General features: G+C 31.8%; 1 protein-coding gene across 1 annotated transcript; it reads left to right on the top strand.

The window, feature by feature from the left end:
• The first annotated feature begins 585 nt into the window (after window positions 1-585).
• LOC129235218 (nurim homolog) lies at window positions 586-16,323 on the top strand. The gene is made up of 4 exons (XM_054868924.1): window positions 586-718; window positions 2,688-2,851; window positions 3,198-3,368; window positions 16,002-16,323. Exons 1-4 carry the CDS (start codon window positions 586-588, stop codon window positions 16,266-16,268), a joined length of 735 nt encoding a protein of 244 aa, XP_054724899.1. The 3' UTR covers window positions 16,269-16,323.
• The last annotated feature ends 4,144 nt before the right edge of the window (window positions 16,324-20,467 follow it).

The following is a 20,467-nucleotide window of genomic DNA, read 5'->3' as shown; positions in this document are numbered from 1 at the left end:
TACTTGGGACGTTATTTTTAAAAGCAGAAATGAACTTTTCCTACTGAAAACTGGAGAGGGAGGGCAAGGCTGGCTAATAATTATACTTTTTAACAGCCTGAATGAACATATTTCCTTTAAAAAATGTTAATCTAACATGATTTTAACACAGCACTAACAGAAAAAGAAAGAAAGGAAGGAAAAGAAAAAAGAGAAGAGCTTTTTACAGCGTTTGCGAAAGATTTTGAGCCAATTAAAAACCAATTGGAAACATTGATGGTAAGAGTTTTAATTTACGGTGCTGTTTAATACTTTGATTGACAAATCAAATTCTGTAATGTAAGTTTCGGAAGACTATCTTTACATCGATCTATCACACCGAACTACTTGGGCAATCCATCGTATCCTATTTAAATTCTCCCGACAGATGACGCCTTGTTACTTTCATTTCCTAATGGCTGGTCTTGAACGAAGCCCTGAAATAAAAAAAAAAGGAAGGAGTCTTTAGATTAACTGTAACCGTTGTTTTCCCGCTGTTTCGTTTGTTTACTGTTTTTTTAACAAGTTTTTTCAAACTGCACTGCTTATATTGTTAAGATCTAAATCATGTTAAATCAAAACTTAGTTATTTTAATTTGTCTTTTGATTCTCTTTTTCGTACTTTTAACTTTAGGGAAATTTGTCATGTTCTTATCTTCTCATACTTCATTATCCAATTCACACTCTCTTAGAAACCATGGTAACCATACATTATGTTGCTTATTTCTATCATTTAACTTATACTTCTTTTTAAAAATACTATTATCGTTTTATATTATTTTTATTAGTTCAAAAAGTAACTAAATGTAAACTAATTTGATGCATTCTTCCCTGAAAAATGCTGCTGCAAGTGATTGTATCCTCCTCAATAAATATGGAATTTTGCTTAAACATGTATGTTTTGGATTCTTGTAGAAAATGTTAATTTTAACAGCTTATTCCGAAGTATTTTAACAACGGAGGTTTGTGTGCCGCTGCAAAATTTGGTGGTGGTAATCAGTTTGATGATAATTATTTTCTCCTTTTGTTGCTTTAAGATATCCTTATGCGACTAGATATTTCCTTACTCTCTTCCCTACAGCATTTGTGAAGCGTGAAGAAGTTTTGTTAAATGTCACTTGTAAATGAAATGAAATGTGGTTTTGATATATTTTAGTTTTTTCTTTGAATGAGCAGCAATCAGATGTGCACCCAGGAGCGGCATGTGCCCCTCTGTGATAAATTCTGACTTTGGAGGCAGAGTCAGATAAAAGTATATCTGCGCACGCAACTCAAAAGTATCTGCAAGCTACTCATTGTCTATCACGTAAAACGGGGGGGGGGGGGGGGGGGGGATTGTCCGGCTTCCAAAAAAAAAAGAAGAAAAACAGTTTTCTCCTTAGAAATAAGAAGTACTTGCAGGTATATGCTTTGAGGTTATAAGGAACTAATTTTCATGCTAATTATGTGAGCCTATGGATGCTCACATGGTACTATCATGGCTATGGATACTATCTTGTAATAATTTTTACAACCTAAATAAATAATATCAATATCAACGAATTGCTCTTCAGTTGATCTAATCCTTATCTTTTATTTAAGAACTTTTACGATTATCGGGTGACGTGCAACTCCTCGACGAATGTATCCGCGTATGGCGTGCGTGCGTGTGTCTACATTATCTAGCTTTGTTTGGAGGCTTTAAATAGCATTTGAAACTTTTCAACAAAGTCGGAAAGGATTCAAGTCAAGGACAACTTGATAACTCAATATATACTATGTTTTAAGAACAACAAAATAGCAAAATACATGTATGTATAATTTGTTATATTTCTTATATTGTCTAAAAAAAATGGAGTAATAAGCTTCCCCCCTCCTTCTCCTATTGTCTCCGAGAAACAAAAGTATCATTCTCAAAGGTGAAACATCACAGATGTGCCATCCTGGGCCTTTAGCAAAGTAGAGGTTCAGAATCACGGAGAGTCTCGTCAACAAAACCAAAATGATTTTGATTTCGAAGATTTGTCATTGAAAATCATCATTGGTGGATTTACAGGTTCGGACAAATTTATTGTCCATCACAATAAATTTTTTTAATCCCCTTTGTCTATCACAAAACTATGTAAAACTTCTATCATGTGGATTTTTTGGAGTGCCTTCGGAACACCTATGGTCCCTAAGAATTTCTAATGCAGAGAGAATAAAAGTTGATTTGAATTTAAGCTGTTATCTACTATATGTTCCGTATTTATGTATCATTTATCTAACTTTTGGCAAAATAAAAAACTATTTTATGCAGCTTTGGATGTCACCGAAAACTTAAAACTCTGCTATTATTTTTGTGAGATTTTGAAAAAAGTCGGAGAAAAAGCTTTTATTATATTAAAGTGTTCTTAATATATAATATTATTTTAAGAAACTTCTATAGCCTTTAAATTTTCTTGTGATGGTTAATGCAAAACAAAAAGAGAGAGAAAGAATATCCCTCTTTTTGCTTTTGTATTCAAAAGGAAAACTATTTCGTGCACAGATATTGGTACTGGTCAAGTTTCAGGGCAATGAAAAATGTTGCCAAGAATCTTAGTGATCAACATCTTCTTGCGTGCAGCTTTAAAAAGTCATTTACTGTTTCATTTTATTTACTTATAATTTGTCATGTGATTAATGTTTGAAAGTAATATTCTCCATAGATCCACCATGGATTTCTTTGATTCAGAATGTGGGATTACTTAGCATTTTTATGCTGCAGCATACTTTTCAAGCTAAGAAGGCCATAAAGAAATTATTGCACCATTTGAACTGTGATGTTTCTGAACGATTACTTTATAACATAGGATCCTGCATTGTTCTTCAGGTAATTGTATTTTAAAATTTAATTATTTTTAAATTTTACTTTTCAGTGACAAGCTCAGAAATTTGTTTTTGCCTTAGCTGAGATTTGCATATTAAAGCATGTATTATGTGTGAAAATGTTAGTGTAACTAAGCAGGGAGCCAACCTTGACTAACAAAAAATCAGTTGTAAGCATGATTTTGTATTACCCGTGGTCGAATCAAGAAAGTTCAATTGTATTTTAGTCATAAGTTGATTGTATATTTATAACTTTAGTTGTATTTTTTTCATTTAAATAATTAATTTATATTGAGAGCTTTTTATTCACAGAAAAAAGGCACTTATTTAAACTTCATGTCTTATTTCAGGTAGTGATGTATTTCTGGCAACCGGTTCAGAGCTGTACATTATGGCAAATACCTACTTCAAATCATCCGCTTGCTTGGTGGTTTTTTACTTTAGTTCATACCATTTCTTGGTTGATCATTTACAGTGGGTGCTATATAATGGATCTGACTGAACTTTTAGGAATAAAACAGGTATTTTTTCTTATTTTCTAAATATTTTCCTTCAGACACGTCTTCCTTATCACAAGCATTTTTTGGACTAGTCTTTTCTTACCTTCAAAGTTAATTCCTTCATCCAATACGGACAAAGCTACTAGTTTATCCCCTAAATCCCATAAGTGATTTATGAATTTTCCAATCACTGCTTCTGCTGCATGTTTGTCGTCATTTTGTACGCTGCTAGTTTTTCAGACATATTATATTATTCAAAAGAGCCTCGATTGGGTTGCTGCGAAAAACCAAATCTTCATACAGCATTTAATTGTAAAACAGCTTTGTAAAACAGCATTGAAGGGCTTTCTTTTCATGTAAGGTCAATTTAAATTATTTCCTAAATATAAAAATTTTCAAACAAAAATTTTTTTTGCCACCCATGTGGCTCAGGGATAAGCTCCAGGTTGCCGAAAACATATCCCTGTAGGAGGAAATTCACCAGGAAATATTATTACAAGTTATGAAAATTCTATGTAATCTTTCTCAATTCCGCTTTTTACGAACAATACTATGTCATCCACTTCATCTTTTAGAATTTAAGTGGTATGTGTACTTGATTGAAATGTTATAAGTTCTGAATGATGGAGATCTTTCCACAAAATTTTGAAGCGCTTAAATAATTGAATATCTGTTCTAGAACTAAGAAAGGCAAGACCTTCTTTAAGAACACACTCTGCAGTACGATTTCAAGTGCATGATGATAGCAATCCAAATGTAATATATCACCGTTCAGTTTTTGCTCTAAAAAATTGCATGCACAATTTATACGGTTGGTATTGCACTACAGCTAGAACAGTTAGCAATAAAGAGCTATCATCTAAGATATCATATACAACTGAAGAAATATCTAAGGAATTCCGAGTAGCTGTTCAATGGTACGGACCTGAAGCTATCACGGTAATCCTGTCGGCGTTCTTTTTCCAGTTACATCTGGATGTAACTTTGTATCCCAGTGAATAACTACAAAATCTAAATTTAAATTCATGAAATTTAGTTTTACCTCTCGAAGATTTTCTTTTGCTCTCTTAAGGAATTTACGATTGATCACTAGGTCATTTGGATTTAAATTTACTGCATCTACATAGGCTGTAAATAAATGAACAACATCTTTATCCTTAATATGGCATTTGTCTAACAGTGATGAAAGGCGAGCAGATATCAATAGTTGTCAAGCTTTTTTGCATTGTGCTAGACCAGCTGTAGAAAACAAAAGTTCAACAGGTTAGGATAGATACCCATTTCGGTTTCTAAATCTTGTGAATCGCAAGAATTTGATGATAATAAAGCACTATGTACTGAAATAGAAGAAAATTAATTTAAAGTATGGATTTCTACATTGTTCCGATTTGGATATATTTTTTAAATTTATATTTTAGCTATGGAAGACACAGTATATTTTTATGTTAGCAGTAATCGAGGATATTTCGAAATTTATATTTTAAAAATTTTAAATTGCGTAAGCATTTAGGTATGTTTATAACTAAAGAAGAGCGAATTAAAATTATAATTGCAATTACTTATATTTATAGCATTGAAACCTTGCGACTATATTTGACACACGTATTACATACACTGGGAATTTTGTAAATCAACACCCCCAAAGCTTGGAGGAGGCAATTTGTTGTTGTCAAAGATCTCAAAGATCGTTCATTAATGGCCTAGGTCATTCATTAATGGGCTATAGAATCCCTTATGTCCATCTTGATGGGAAGAAACGTTCCCCTGTCGCTTGGTTGGAACAAGGGCAGAAGAGCGGTACGCTTGACTCTAGGCCATTGGTGTACATTTTATTCTCTGTAACAGGTTAAATTCTACGGAATGAAAGTGGGAGAATGGTCGATCTGGAAGTAGCAGCACCTATTGAGGTTCAAAATTACTTTAGATATAAAACGTTAGAATATTTTTACATAAAAATGAGAAAATCCACAATTTTTTCTTCGAAACTCAAAAAAGGGGGCCCTAGGGGCTCGTGTTACTCACGGAGTAGGAAGAAGGAGAAAAATGTCCTACGGGATTGCTAGTATAAAAGTGGCAACGTTTGTTCACTTTTTCCAGAGGGCGCTGTATGTGCACCGCTCCCAACAATCGCAGCAGATCAATGATAATGATGCTAAGTTTCTCATTTTTTTTAGAGGCAGCTATTAAAGCAAAAAAAGAAAAATACTACTGGGAATTGGTTGTAATAAGGGGCCAATATAGTGGACGATGTACGGCTTTCGTCCACAGGAAGTTTGCGCAGTATTTTGATGGAAAAATTAATTTTATTTTTCATCACCAACTTGCCGAATTCGTCTGCTATTAATATTGCGCTATGCGATGTTTTATTTTTTACGAGTTGGAATGTTTCTATTCCTGTAAATAATTGACGAAATGAGAATGTAGTAGAATTAATTACGGAAATACTTTTTTTAATTAGTTGTAAATTTCGTGACATGTTTCGAGAACTAATTAAAGCGAAATAATTTTTTGCTTTCACGATCTTTAACAGATAAAAATAAATGTTAATGTTCTATTCACTTAACTTCAAGCTGATATTGATTATAATCATTTTATTCATGTATTTACGCACTGCTTAGAAAAATTGTTATCATTATTTTTTTTATTATTATTGCATTTTTTTCTACTACTAAATCGAAAAAAAATCGGGAAACCTTTTTCATTTAAAAAATACATATGATTAATTTCAACAGAAATCCCCACAAACTATCTCAAAAAAGCGTTCCAAGGTATAATTTTTTGAATGAATAAGGTTTCTCGATTTTTTTTCCATTTGGTTGTCGAAAAAAATGCAATAATAAAAAAATAATGATAACAATTCTCTTTAAAGCAGTGAGTAAACACGTGAATAAAATGATTATAATCAATATCAGCTTGAAGTTGAGTAAATAGAATATTAACATTTATTTTTATCTGTTAAAGGTCATGAAAGCAAAAAATTATTTCGCTTTAATTAGTTCTCGAAGCATGTCACGAAAGTTACAACTAATTAAAAAAAGTATTTACGTAATTAATTCTATTACATTCTCATTTCGTCAATTATTTACAGGAATAGAAACATTCCAACTCCTAAAAAATAAAACATCGCACAGCGCAATATTCATAGCAGACGAATTCGGCAACTTGGTGATAAAAAATAAAATAAATTTTTCCATCAAAATACTGCGCCAACTTCCTGTGGACGAAAGCTGTACATCGTCCACTATATTGGCCCCTTATTACAACCAATTTCCAGCAGTATTTTTCTTTTTTTTGCTTTAATAGCTGCCTCTAAAAAAATGAGAAACTTAGTATCATTTACATTGATCTGCTGTGATTGTTGGGAGCGGTGCACATACAGCGCCCTCTGGAAAAAGTGAACAAACGTTGCCACTTCTACATAGTAAAGATTTATCTCCTTCCCTTTAACCTCCCTGGTGTTACTATTCATGGATTGACTTTAAATTTTGCAAGGATCATTTATTTGTACAATGGAACAAAATGAGGGGGCGTCGCGTAAAATATCTGCAACTTCAAAAATAAGGACCACCCTAATATATATATATATATATATATATATATATATATATATATATGTTTGTGGGTGTGTGTTCCTTATACAAATCCCACAGTTTTAGTCCGATTTCTTCCAGATTTGACACAGAGGTAAATTGTTGCTCAGGAATTCATATAAGCTGGTTTTTGGAATTTAAAAAAGGCCCAAAGAGGTTCAAGTTTATATTTGTAATCATAAAATTGATCTTTTCGACATAAACATATTTTTGTTTTGTTATGAATTTGGTCCTGAAATGAAGTCTCTTCAAAGATTAACTGTAATCATAAAATTAGTGATCCTTTTTCCAAAGCAAATGAAAATGCTTAGCAGCATATAACCACCAGGGGATATTTTAAATTCAATCAAGACAAAAATTATCTTGAACAATGACCGTTACTGTCGATTAGCAACAAGCGGAAAGCATGTTTAGCAAAAAAGCTGAACGAAGATGAAATGCTGATGTCAGTGCTTCTTGAATTGTACTTTTCAAAGACACAGGCATGCATTGTGCTTGCTACATTTCCCTAATAAGTTTTTAAGTAATAATTCCATAACAATAAACGAAATATTTGATCAGTATTTTCTACATGAACAGCGCAGAAAATACCAAAATGAGATAGGTATTAATAATGCATTCACTATCGATGTACAATATTCAACAGTTTTAGCATTAGAATACTAAACTTATATTAAAATGACATCCTTGCAAAGGAGATTTAATTTAATATTTTGTTATCCTCAAAAAGTTCAATATGCTATATGTATGTTGAACATTATGTTCTTTATACTATTCCATGATTTACCTAATTCGGTTCAATTAAGTTTAACACATATCGCTCCAGGTTATTAAAGATCAGGGGCAAAAATACTAATATGGCAAATGAATTGCAAAATAATCATTTTTGTGCATAGTAGCATAGATGGAATTTATCTTTCAAACGGGAGGGGAGATGATCATGGCGTTTATTACATGTACATAAACTACCGTACTAGGATTTCCAATGTGTGGTAAAATAAAAGGGGCTGTGCACCTTTAGATCCGCAAAACCACATAGAAATTTAATATGACAGAATTCATATAGTTTTGAAGGGTAAGAGTAAAGTTTGAAAAAATGCAAAGAAATATTAAAATTTAAATTTAAACTGTTTTAAAGTGCATAAAATTGCTCCATTTTTTAAGTAAACAAATTTCTTAATCATTTAAAATTTTATATTACTTAAATGCTCGAGCAATAGTACACCTGATGAAGGATATTTGCCAACCAGCATTAATTTAAAACCTGTTAGCGGGTGTGATGCAACTTTTGACATAAAGAGATTACTACTGAAAAGAGCGTGATGAAATATTGCACCACGTTATCAAGTTTTTTCTTTTTAGTCTTTATCATGAAATAAGTTGAGGAATGCTCCATTCTCAGTTAAAAGGCTCAGTTCGATAATTTTCATTGTAATCAATCCAAAAACATTGAAAGTTTGTAACTACCATTAAGCATTTCCACTGTCATTGACGAAATACTGTATAAGAATGGACATGTGTCAGTGTGTTTGAAGCAACTTTCTTAACAGTGGTGGGATAAGGTGAAGCATTCTGTACCTTACATATAACCACTAATCGCAATATATTATTTTTTAAATTTCAAGAAATTACAATTTCCAGTGAAACTTCCGTTCTCTATCACGATCAATAAGTCATAAGGGAAAGCAATTAAGTACTTTAAATGCATGTGAAATTTACCTATTTCCCATATAGCTTTATGTTGCATGCTTAAGGTTGGGTTCACTCAAAAATGCATTTCTTCTTGCTGCTGGAAGGGGGGGACTAAGAACAGTATTTAGGAGCAAGTTTTGAGTTAAATGTACGAATTAGAAAATTTTAAATTATTTAACTTTTTAGATTTTAGATTACGTTTCAAAACATGGAAATACATTTCCTTCCACTTCAAGCTGTGGATAAGGGCAGAGTTCGTACGGGTCATGGAAATCCTGGAAAGTCATGGGAAAAAAATAAGCAAATTTCAGACCTGGAAAAGTCATGGAAAATTGAAATTTTCATTGAAAGTCATGGAAATTTATTTCAAGTCATGGAAAAATGTCCTGAACAAAGAGAAAGTAACAGTAACGAAAGGAGCATTAGGAATCTTGAGTGATTTAACAGTATAGCACATTAAAGCTATTAAAAGTGGAAAATTGAACGATCCCAAAATCAAATCTGAATTTTGAAATCTCATTGCATCCACTTCTGTCGCAGCCGCTTGTCTTTTTTTGCGATGTGATTTTATTGCTTGGACATCATTTATTTTGAATTTACTGTTATTTTCTACACTTCTTTTGTTTCATATTCTGTAGTAGCGAAATTTCACATTCTTAGTTTTGCCACGCCCACTAAAAAAAAAAAGCAATTCAATTGCATCCGAGTTCGATTCTATCACTCTTAAGAACTTTATTATTAAACTTATCAAAGTTTATCTTCATTTTTTTATGGTTTTGGAAAATAAAGGTCTTTGGAATACAGAAAAAGAGGAGTTCTAATACTCTAAAACAGTAGTGCCCAACAAACGCTCGCAAAACTAATCCATGTGACCCACTGCTACGTTCAATGTCGGGAATCAAACATGTTCTGGAATTTCTGTTTCTATTAATTTATATGCATTTGAAAATATGCAAATAAGTAAACAAAACAAGTATACTTTTGAATCAGAAGATTGATTCATTACTAAATGGTTTTTTCAAAACAGATCTGATTTAGAAACATAAAAAACTAAACTATGTGGCTTTACTTTAAAGAATCAAAATACTGTCAAGTAACGTGGATGATTAAATGCACTGTTGACACTAAAAGGCAACTTTTGAAGCAAATTTATTGAAACTTAGTGATGACTCATTCAACCTTTGTCCCATTCAAAATCATTCTGCCTGTTTATAAATAAAATATCTGACATTTAAGCATTATCCTATTCGTTTCACTGCATTTTTACTTTACTTATATTTATATGATAAAAGTCAAATAAGAATAGTTTGGTTTTTTAGGTGTACACTTATATTTTTCCCATTACGAGTAAGTGCTTCAGTGAGGCTGTAGCATTCATGTAGACGTTTTGCTAATGCTCATTTCCAAAAATTATCAAGTTTGAGATTAAATAGTGTTATTCTTTTCGAGTAACGAGGTCATGAAAATTTTCATTGAAGTCATGAAAAAGTCTTGAAAAGGTCATGGAATTTTTTCATCCAAATAGAGTATGAACCCTGTAAGGGGAACAAAATGTGCAACAAGCATTTGTAAAATATAAACAAAAGAATTGTCTATTATGCAGTTGTATGTACAAAAAAGACGGGGTTTTTTTTTCCTCTAATTGCCTGCAAATAATTTAAAAGAAAAAAAAACTGACGCCAATAATGACCAAAATGTGCATGCCTACTTCTTTCTCCATAACACAGTTAAATTGACACATTTATATAGTTTGTTCCATAAGTTTGTGTCCACCTACTTCCATTTTTAATGCTTTATGTAACTTAAAATAATAACTATCTATCAATGGCACCTAATATGCACACATCATGACGACTGTGCCTCTGTAAATAAAAATTTTGATATTCTCAAAGGAATACTCTAAAGCAGCAAATTTAAATAAGTGTGCTCACTACCTGCATCAGTGTGAGTTATCATGTACAACATTTGCGGCAAGTATCAAGTTTTAAAAATTTGAAACAAAATTTTAATCTAAACAAATTTTAAATCGTTGCAAGACATCTATAATGCAGTCTAACTCATTTTTATCTAAGAAAACAGAAATTTGACATAAATATCACAAAATAAAATGTAGCTGCCGTTCGTCTTTTTATGCAATTACTTATCCAATTCAACTTCATGGCATGCCACTAAATTGCCACGGAAAGGGCAAGCAGACACGTTTTGTAAAGTCATTTATGCTTAGATAACCTTTTCTACAGAATGTGCTTGCATACCTGAACACTTACAAAAATTTATAAAATGAGTCTACCTAGCACGTGATACCTTGATATAAAAAACACCGCCAGAAAATCTGTACAACTAAATGTTAACGTCTATTAATAACAATGATTGAATTCTTTATTTTCTCTACGGTGGACTATCTGTTCAGCTTTTGGGCCATTGAGAATGATTTTCAATTAATCTGAAAATGTTGTAACAGTGTCCAATAAGCATATTTTGTGCTTAATAAAAGCCATTGAATTTTACTCACGACTCTTTTTAGAAAGACATTCAATGATTTTTTTTCCAGAGTGAAATGTATGTGAAGAGTACTGTCCACCTCCGGCAAGTTGAGCTCCGCTGCCTGACTGATTAAATACTCCATTTGTTGAAATAGGGGTGAGGAAAAACGGCTTAAGAACTTGGGGATTTAGTTTGCACTGTTATTGCCCATTTGGCGGAACAATATAATTCAGGTAAGAAGTGGCGAACGGTACAGGATTTTCTAGCCAATAAACGGTTGCAATGCTAGCCCAACTCTGCGCCTAACAAATCCTGTTCTTATTGATTGCTCTCCCTTGAAAGAAATAGACTTGCTCAAGGCCATAGCTCAACTTCTCAGAGGTGGACAGTTCTATAGCATGCTTTGATGTCTTGGGGTAAACAACAACTTCTAAGGCAGCACAACGCTTTTCGTACTTGAAGCATCACGTAAAAGGTTGTCCCTCAAGATGTGCGAAAGACAATAGTTTGTTTTTGCATTAAGATATTGGATGTACCGCCCGTCTGATTCAACCACAGACAACGTGCCAGTGGATACGACAGAACCCCAACAACATGCCTCACGCTTTTTCGTTTTTATTTGATGCTATTTTTTCTGCAAATGTTTGATTTTCTGTGCTATTTACAGTCTTTTAAAGATTTGAGCCTAGAGTGGTGTGAGTGCAAAATTTTACTCTCATTTACATAGAATTCATCCATTTAATTATCTAAAATATATGTTCATTGAGAAGCACCCGGGCAGCGCCGGTTAGTAAGCTAGTCCGGACTGACTGGGACCAAAGGCAATCCAGATAAACAGTAATTTGGGTCATATAGGATAATACGCTAAAAACATTCATAAATAAAAGGACTTAGCTTTCATTATCATCTATAGTTAAGCTGCAGTGGTGTCAAACTGATATTCCAATCATGACATATTGTTTATTAGGTTACTATAATTTATTGCTCAACATATGCAGGAGTTGTACATTTAATTAAAATTAAAAATGAATATTTGGTGTATTTATAGTTCCATTCTTGCTATCATAACTTAAAATAATTATTCAAGGGAGTATAATACTTTTTTAGCTCTACACATTTGATCCGGATGAAAAGAAAAAGATCTGGATTATTGGGAGCCAGATAAACAAGGTTCTACTGTAATTAAAATGAACAACAACTTTCTTGAAGGCAATAGGGTCGTTTCCATGGACACTTTCAACCCCGGTAAAACCTGCTTTTCACCTTATTCCGGTTACTTTCGGGGGTTTTGTGGAATCTTTCTACTCCTGCTAGCTTGTGGAGTGAAAACGGTGTTTTTACCCAGAATGCATTACGCGAAACAAGTTCTTCTACTAGCCGCTAAGGATGCTGGGTAAAAACCGCTTTTTCTGGTTTTTCAATCGCTTTTTTTTTATGGAGTCAGAGCGGGTATTTACCGGGTTGAAAAGTGCATTATGAACCCGGCTATTGAGCTTACTTGAGCTTTTGAAACCCTCTTTTTCAAATCTAACATGTTCTGCTGTCTATTGGTAAAAAGTAGAAATACAATGCCATTGTTGCACATCACCTAGTACAGTAGAGTCTCGGAAATCCGAGTCTCGAAAGTTTGAGGTGCTTACTTTATGTGTTCAGTTACATTTTTTAGTTCCAAAAAAATTATAGTCATTAAAATATGAAATGAGAAACCTTTCACGACTGTTTAAATCATTTAGTTATGCAGTAAATTGTAAAAAATGCATTGAGAGGTTGGTTGCAACAACACTCCTTAAGTGACAGAAAATATTCAATGACTATTAAATATGGATTAAGAGATGACTTGGAAATAATAACTTAACATTGATCAACCACAAAGAACGTAACTTGCCTTTTGGAATACCCAATTGGACTAAAAATAGAAGATTCACAACTTATCTATATCATACGAATCATGCATACCAAATTTTAAAACTTTTACAGCTAACCATTTTTGTGTTATGCAACGTATATACAAGCATAGATATATAGACGTAATGACAAAACTTATCAAACTGATTCGGGCACTGTCAAAATTCATGCTTGGTTACATACAAATTTACTCACATAAATATGTACACAGACATCATGAAGAAAAAATTCAAAGTTCATTTAGAGGTAATTAAAAGCGAAATTTATGCTGAAATTTCAGTGATAATATTTTTTTTTTAAAAGACGATACTTCCTCTTTTTTTTACAAATAAGTAAAAGGTGCTCCTCCTTATGACATCAAAAAGTAAAATTTTAATCTGGAAGGATTTTCGGGACAATCCGAGTTTTCAGTAATCCAAGGTGGCATGAGCCCCAATTACCTCAGATTTTCGAGACTCTACTACCAGAATTTCAAATAATCTTACACTCCTTTTTCTGTATTTGGGCATCAAAGTGTTTTAAGTTTCATTTTTAAGTTTTCCTTCTTCCTAAAAGTAGAATTGGTTTAGCAATGAAAACTTATGTTATGCACGAGGGTTATTCAGGAACTAAGTTCCGTTTACTTATAACACATTACAGATTTTTTCCAAAAAACTTTAAATTTTAAATTCCTTACATGTGTCTCTATTTTTCTACGCAGTTTCCATATTTGCGTAAACATTTGTCATAACGTTTTACAAGTTTCTGTTTGCCTAAGTCGTAAACGTCTGCCGCTTGTGAGGATAACCAATCATAAACTGCTTCTTTCACCTTGTCATCTGTGGCGAAGCTCTTGCCGCCGAGAAACTATTTTAGGTAGTGGAATAAGTGAAAATCACACTGCGCCAAGTCTGGGCTGTGCTGTGGGTGTTCTATCTGATCAGATCTTACTCTAGCAGTTTCAAATTTTTATCACCTAATAAACATCCTGTTTTTGCGAAGTGAAAAAGTCCATTTTTCATTTTTTGCTAAGTTTAAGCAATTATTTCATCATGAAATACTACTGGTATCAACCTAATTTTTTCTGTGTTTCTAGTATGCATAACTAACTACATCAGGAAAAAAAATTAGCTTCCTACTGTAAGTTCCTCATCTGTCTGTGTGTGAATGGCAGAATGTGGTCTGGCATTGTCATGCAACAACAAAACTTCAAACTTCAGAAGACCACGTAGCTTATCTGTCTATGAATTTCCGCTGCTGAAACGTTCTTTGCTGTTAAAAGCCAAATCACTGACTGTATTTCAGTCAGTGCGCCGATCAATTTTTTTTAAACATTTTTAAGTTGCAATGTACTTAACACACTGCAACAATACCAATGCAATTGGCGTCGAAGCATTTTAATTCTGGAAAATTGAGTGATCCCAAAATTAAAACTGAGTTTTGGAATCCTATTGCATCCACTCTGTAACAGCCACCCGGCCATTTTTTTTTTTAATTTTTATTTATTTATTTATTTTTTTTGTAATTTGATTTTACTGCTGGGACATCACCAATTTTTAATTCACCATTATTTTCTGCTCTTATATTTTGTATACTATAGTAGTGGATCTTGATTTTGCTACGCCCACTGTAAAGTGTCATTTAATTGATCCCGAGTTTGTTTCAACCTCTCGTTAAAAAAATAAACGTTATTAAATTTATAAGAGTTTATCCTTATATTTCAAGGCTTTAGAAAATAAAGACTTTAGTCAGGCGATAGAACTTAGAAATAGGGGAATTCTAATACTCTAAAACAGTGGTGCCCAACATACAGTTCACAAAACTGATCCATGTGTCCTAAAATATCTGGTTTAGAAACATGAATTTACGAATTTAGTGAAAAACATGGCTTTACGTTAATGAACGAAAGTACTGTCAAGTTATATGGATGATTAGATGCACTGTTGACACCAAAAAGTAGAACTTTTATGAAATAAATTTATTATTGGAAATTTAGTAATGACTTATTCAACATTTCTCCCGTTTATTTTTTTTCTGCCCTATTTATTAAAAATTTATTCGACACTTAAAAATTAGTATATTGCATTCACTATATTTTTACTTTACTTAAATTTAAATGAGTTAGATAAATAAGAATAGTTTATAGGTTTCTGCAGTGTACACTGATATTTTTTCAGTCACAAGTAAATGCTTCGATGAGGTAGGGGCATTTGCATAAAAGTTTTGCTAATGCCCATTTGCGAAAAAATTGGCAAGTTTGACATTAAATAGTACTATTCTCTTCGTATAACAAGGTCATGAAAATTTTTATGAAGTCTTGGAAAAGTCATGGAATTTTTTTATTCGAATTGAGTATGAACCCTGAATAGCCATCATATTATTAATTGAAATCATTTAATAAAATGTGTGTTACATAATAGAAAAAAAAAGGTTTAGTCAGGAAACTTCCCAGACATTTCAAGAACTATGAGAGCAAGTGAAATTTTCTCCGAAAATTACACCTGTCTTAACATTTTAAAAATTTCTTTAAAAAATTGAAAACTCCTGCATTTTTGTTTCAGCTCAATAATTAAACATGATTAAAATACTTTGTTAGTATTTATTAACTGATTTATTGCTCTAAATGTTGGTTTAACAAGTTAAAAATTGTCTTAGTGTCACACCAGTCACAATCGAATTGTCCTATTATAAATTCATTTTTTCTTTATGTTTTAAAAGAATGAGTGTTATTTTTTCAAAAAATGTACTGATGTCTTGCTGCCTTTTGTGCTGTATTGTATGTTATATGCATGAATATTGTTCAACCAATTTATTTCATTTACTTTCATGCTATTTTCCTAAACAGTATTTTCTGGATTATTATCAAAAATCGGAACAATTTGAAAATCCTACGATCCCAATTAGTTCGGATTTCGGACATCCTGTTCTATTAATATTTATTAGACAAACTGTTAAGCTATTTTATTTTTAAATTGTATGTTGAGTTTATTATTTTCCCTTTCAGGTGTATCATCATTTTCAGCATTGGCCCAAACCATTGTGCCAAAAATCCGAGGGCCTCCAGCGTATTTATCGACACATGCGCCATCCGGGGTTCTCTACTCTACCTGTGATAATGTTTGTTCATCCCGTTATGCAGTTGGACAGGTTGCTCCTTGCATTCATCTTAACAATTTACATGATTTTGCAATTCAAAGTTGATGATATCGACTATGCATATCAGAAACGAATGCTCCAGCGGAAGGTTCGCGATCTGAGTACTGTAAATTGATCTTGATTCTTTTGAATGCTTCTGTGATATCATCAGTCTCATAACAAAAAGATCATTTTACATAGCTAATAGAATGCTATTAAGTTTTTGTAGCACATGATTTGTTTGTAGCTAAAATGCAACATTTAATGAGAAGGTATTTTAAGATGATATTTTTTTCTGTACACTGAATCTGATTAACACAATTGAATATAATAAATTGAGTTTTTTGGTGCAATATAAACCTGCAAAGTTTTTAGTTTGATGAAAATTTGAGTTGTAACCGGGGCGGATCCAGAAATTTTTGTAAGGGGGGTCAAGTTTCAGTGACCAGCGTTATACCTCCAACATAAAGTATCAGTTAAGAGGGGTGCCCCCCCCCCCAAGGAGGATGGCACACCTTTTCATATGCTACAAAGCCCCACTTTGAAGTGAGATCAAATTTCTTATCCTCCTAAACTACCCATCCCCCCACCCCCTCCCCTTCCATAAATTTTGTGCAACTTGCGCCATGAATCATATTCCATTAAATTTTCAGTAAAAGTCATATTTCTTAAGTTAAACAAGCTGGACAAGTTGTTGTAAACTTTGATTGTATTTTCCTTTTGAAAATGAACAAAAATCTCAAAAGAGCCATAGCTCAGTCTGATCTCAGTCAATCCTTTGAAATATGACATGCTGAGGAGAAACACCTTGCATATAGAACCAATCAAAAGGTTATCATTGATTTCATGTACTATTTTTTCAGATCTGAAAATTGAGGTTTAGTAATAATCATAATAAAATTCATGCCACAGGGGGGTCAGCTGACCCTTTGACCCTCCCCTGAATCCGCCCCTGGTTGTAACTATACAGGGTCACCAAAGATAACGTAACACCTCAATTTATTTAATGTAAACACAAAATCTTTTGCACAAGCAACTGCTTTATTTCTTCTTAACATTGTACTGAGTAAATGAATAATCACTTGTTCAGCACGTCTTTCTTTTGTTTTGATTCATAGATGCAAAGGCTTTATGAATTTTTCAGCAATTCGCCACAGCTTCATTGGTATGAGTTGATGCTTATCCTGAATCGAAAAAGCTTCAAAGCTTCGATTGGTTTTGCATAACCCTTTGCCTCTAAAATCAACTGCAAACTGTAATTTGAAGGAGGGCTCAAATAAATAATTTTACAGACACTTTCATTGACAACAAATCTCTAAAATCAAGTTATGTTTGTTCACCAAAATATTTAAACTTAAGAGTTATAACAAAGATCAATAAGTGAGAAAAACTTTTAGAATCTAGTAATAATAAATTCATCAATTGTTATGTTGTTTCTGGTCAACATTACATTTTTTGTGATCACTCTGTATTTATTAATTCTTCTATAAATTTTAGTGGGATATTTTATCCTTTTAGATAGCATCTTCTTTTTATTTACCATGCATGAACCATTAAATTTTAAGAGCATATATTTATAAAATCTGTATTGAAAATGATTTAATAAACAGTTCTATTTGCACTGTTTTCTCTCTCTTACTTATAGATCATTACTAGTACATTTTTTCCTAAAGAAGTTCTTATAGGTTCGTTTCTTCGCTAATTATTTTAGGTTATGTTTTCAATATTAATTTTGAAAAATCATTGCATAGTAAAAAATAGTAATTGTTTTTATACATGAGTTAATATTAATGTAAAAAAATTCCAACTTTTTTAATTTAAAGGTTTTGTGCATAGGAAACATATTTTGTTTTATTAATATAGCTGTTAAAATTCATAAAGGAAAAATATCAAATATGCCGCAAGTTTAAAATTTAAGATTGGTCAATTTTAATTTTCATCAAATTTGATTTGTATTTTTTGCTTCTTATTTATATAATTTGCTTTGCTTTTAAGGGTTTTATGATCTACGTATTTGTTTCCAAATTATGAACATTTTATGTGTTGGAGTAATTGTAAAGCCCTAAATCATACTTAATTGCTTCATCACTTTATTTTTGTGTGTTTTCTGTTTCACATAATCAAATGCTCTCATTTCTTTTCTGTATAATTGTTTGTTTTTTGGTTATTTTTGTATTTGTGTGTTTTTTAAGTGCAAGCTGTTTTAAAGAAGTGGAAGTTATTTTATTAAGAAAAGACTTAGAGAATGCTAATTAGCAAAATGTATAATCTGTTTCCAACATCCATACTGTAAAGTAATTTATCTTCAGCATTTTGCCTGTCACTTTTAAAAAAATGCATCCAGCTTTAAAATTCAATTCAAAATGTTTTTTAAATTATGTGTTGTATGTTTAAATACTTCATTATTTTAAGAAAAAAATTTGCATTTATTGAAAAAAGGCTTTGAAAAACTAAACTGATTAGGAATCAGAATCTTAATTTTTTTTTTAATGAGGTGTTATTTATTTGTTTATTTATTTATTTATTTTATTATTATTATTATTATTTTTTTTTTTTTTTTGACATTTGCAGATGCATAAAATTCTGTACTTACGTTTTTCCAGTATTACCTCTCTCTCTTCAGTGGGGGTTTTTAACATTTGGGGGCCTGTTGCAAGATATTTTTAGTTGCCCTTCCTCAATTATTCTTAAAATAAGTATTTTTGAAAACCAGGTATTATTTTTTAATAATTATTATCAGTTATATGAAAAACTTGAAGCTAGTTTAGCTTTGCAAAAAAAAAAAAAAAATTCAAAATTATTTTTCCAAAGACAGTGACTTTAACAAGCTTTATCAAAAAGCACTAAAAATATTTTTTCATTATTATTAACAGAAAATTTTGAAAAGTTGCTCCCTTCAAAACAGCTGTCGTTTTTTATATGGTGCTGTTTTGGTGTCTGCATCAATGGGCAAAAACTAATGCACAATGTTATGCTACTAATTACCAATAAACTAAGCAAAGTTTATTTCCCTTGCATTTTTAAGTTCCCTTGGGGGATCTTATGTCATTGGAGTTCCTCACATTTGTGTTATTGTTAAACCACCACTTCTCTTAGGTGTTTTTCATTTATACTTGTGTATGATTTCAATCTATCTTTCATTTATTTTAAAATACTGTTGTAGCTTGAACAGTGAAGTTACATCTTATATGTCAAAAATTAATCAATCGTTGCCTTATTTGAAACATGGTGTATTATATGTACTTATAGTTGTTGAATAAAAATATTTTAACTAAATTCTTTCAATTACTTAATTTTAAGAGTCTCTTAGTAGAAATGTGTCTGTGTGTTTGGTTATGTTAAATTAATTAAATCATAGTTTATTCCAAGATGCAAATATTTAAAGTGCATTATTTCTTTTTGATTCACTAATTTATGTTTTATCATCAGCATATATTTTCCTAGAACTGAAAAAAGAGCTGCACTCGAGTAAAAGAGGATGAATTTGTGTCTTAAAAAGCACTGTATTTTATACCTGTGCTAATCTAGTTTTAACTAAGAGTTGACTACTTTTCCTCGGACTAGTTGTAAATAACAGTTAACAACTCTTTGACTTGTCTATTTTAAAAGCTTTTTTCTTTTCTGGTGGATAACTTCATTAAAGTATTGTTAAATTTGCTGTAATTTGTCAAATTATTGTTTTCTGTACTCTAATGATAAAACTGAAAAACTGGATCTCTGGATGTCTGTTACACGCATAGCGCCTTGACCGTTTGGCTGATTTTCATGAAATTTGGCTTGAAATTAATTTGTAGTATAGGGGTGAGCACTTCAAAGCAATTTTTAAAAAATTTTATTTTTTTCTTTTTCTATTCCAACTAAGCCCATTTTACGGAGCAAATTATCATACCGTGGACAAACAAATTACCATAACGTGGATGAGCAAACTACCATACACGACCATGGGCGAGCAAATTGGTGAGAAATTTATCATCCATTATCTGTAAATATATAGGCAGACCAAATGGCCTTTTAATTTTCTACTACAGGCAAACCCTTGCGGGTACCGCTAGTAACACATAAATTTAATTTAGAAATGATCCATGTAAAAGCATTTAAAACATTAAACTTTCAAACAATGCTGAACATTTTTTATTGCAATATTCTGTGTGTAAAGGAAACATTTTCTTGCTAAAAATGTCATAGTGAATTCAACCACCAACTAGAAAGAATTCTTTATCATTATTTAACATTATTATGAGTTTATATTGTTATGAAAAGAAATGTTTTTACTCAAAAAATATCATCACCAAAGGCACAGGTTTTCACCTGGATTCTGCAGAACCCTAGGGTTTC

The sequence above is a fragment of the Uloborus diversus genome, chromosome 2 (assembly GCF_026930045.1).
Source record: "Uloborus diversus isolate 005 chromosome 2, Udiv.v.3.1, whole genome shotgun sequence".
NCBI lineage: Eukaryota > Metazoa > Arthropoda > Arachnida > Araneae > Uloboridae > Uloborus > Uloborus diversus.
Note: the sequence above shows the minus strand (reverse complement) of the source record. Positions and strands in the feature narration are given on the sequence as shown.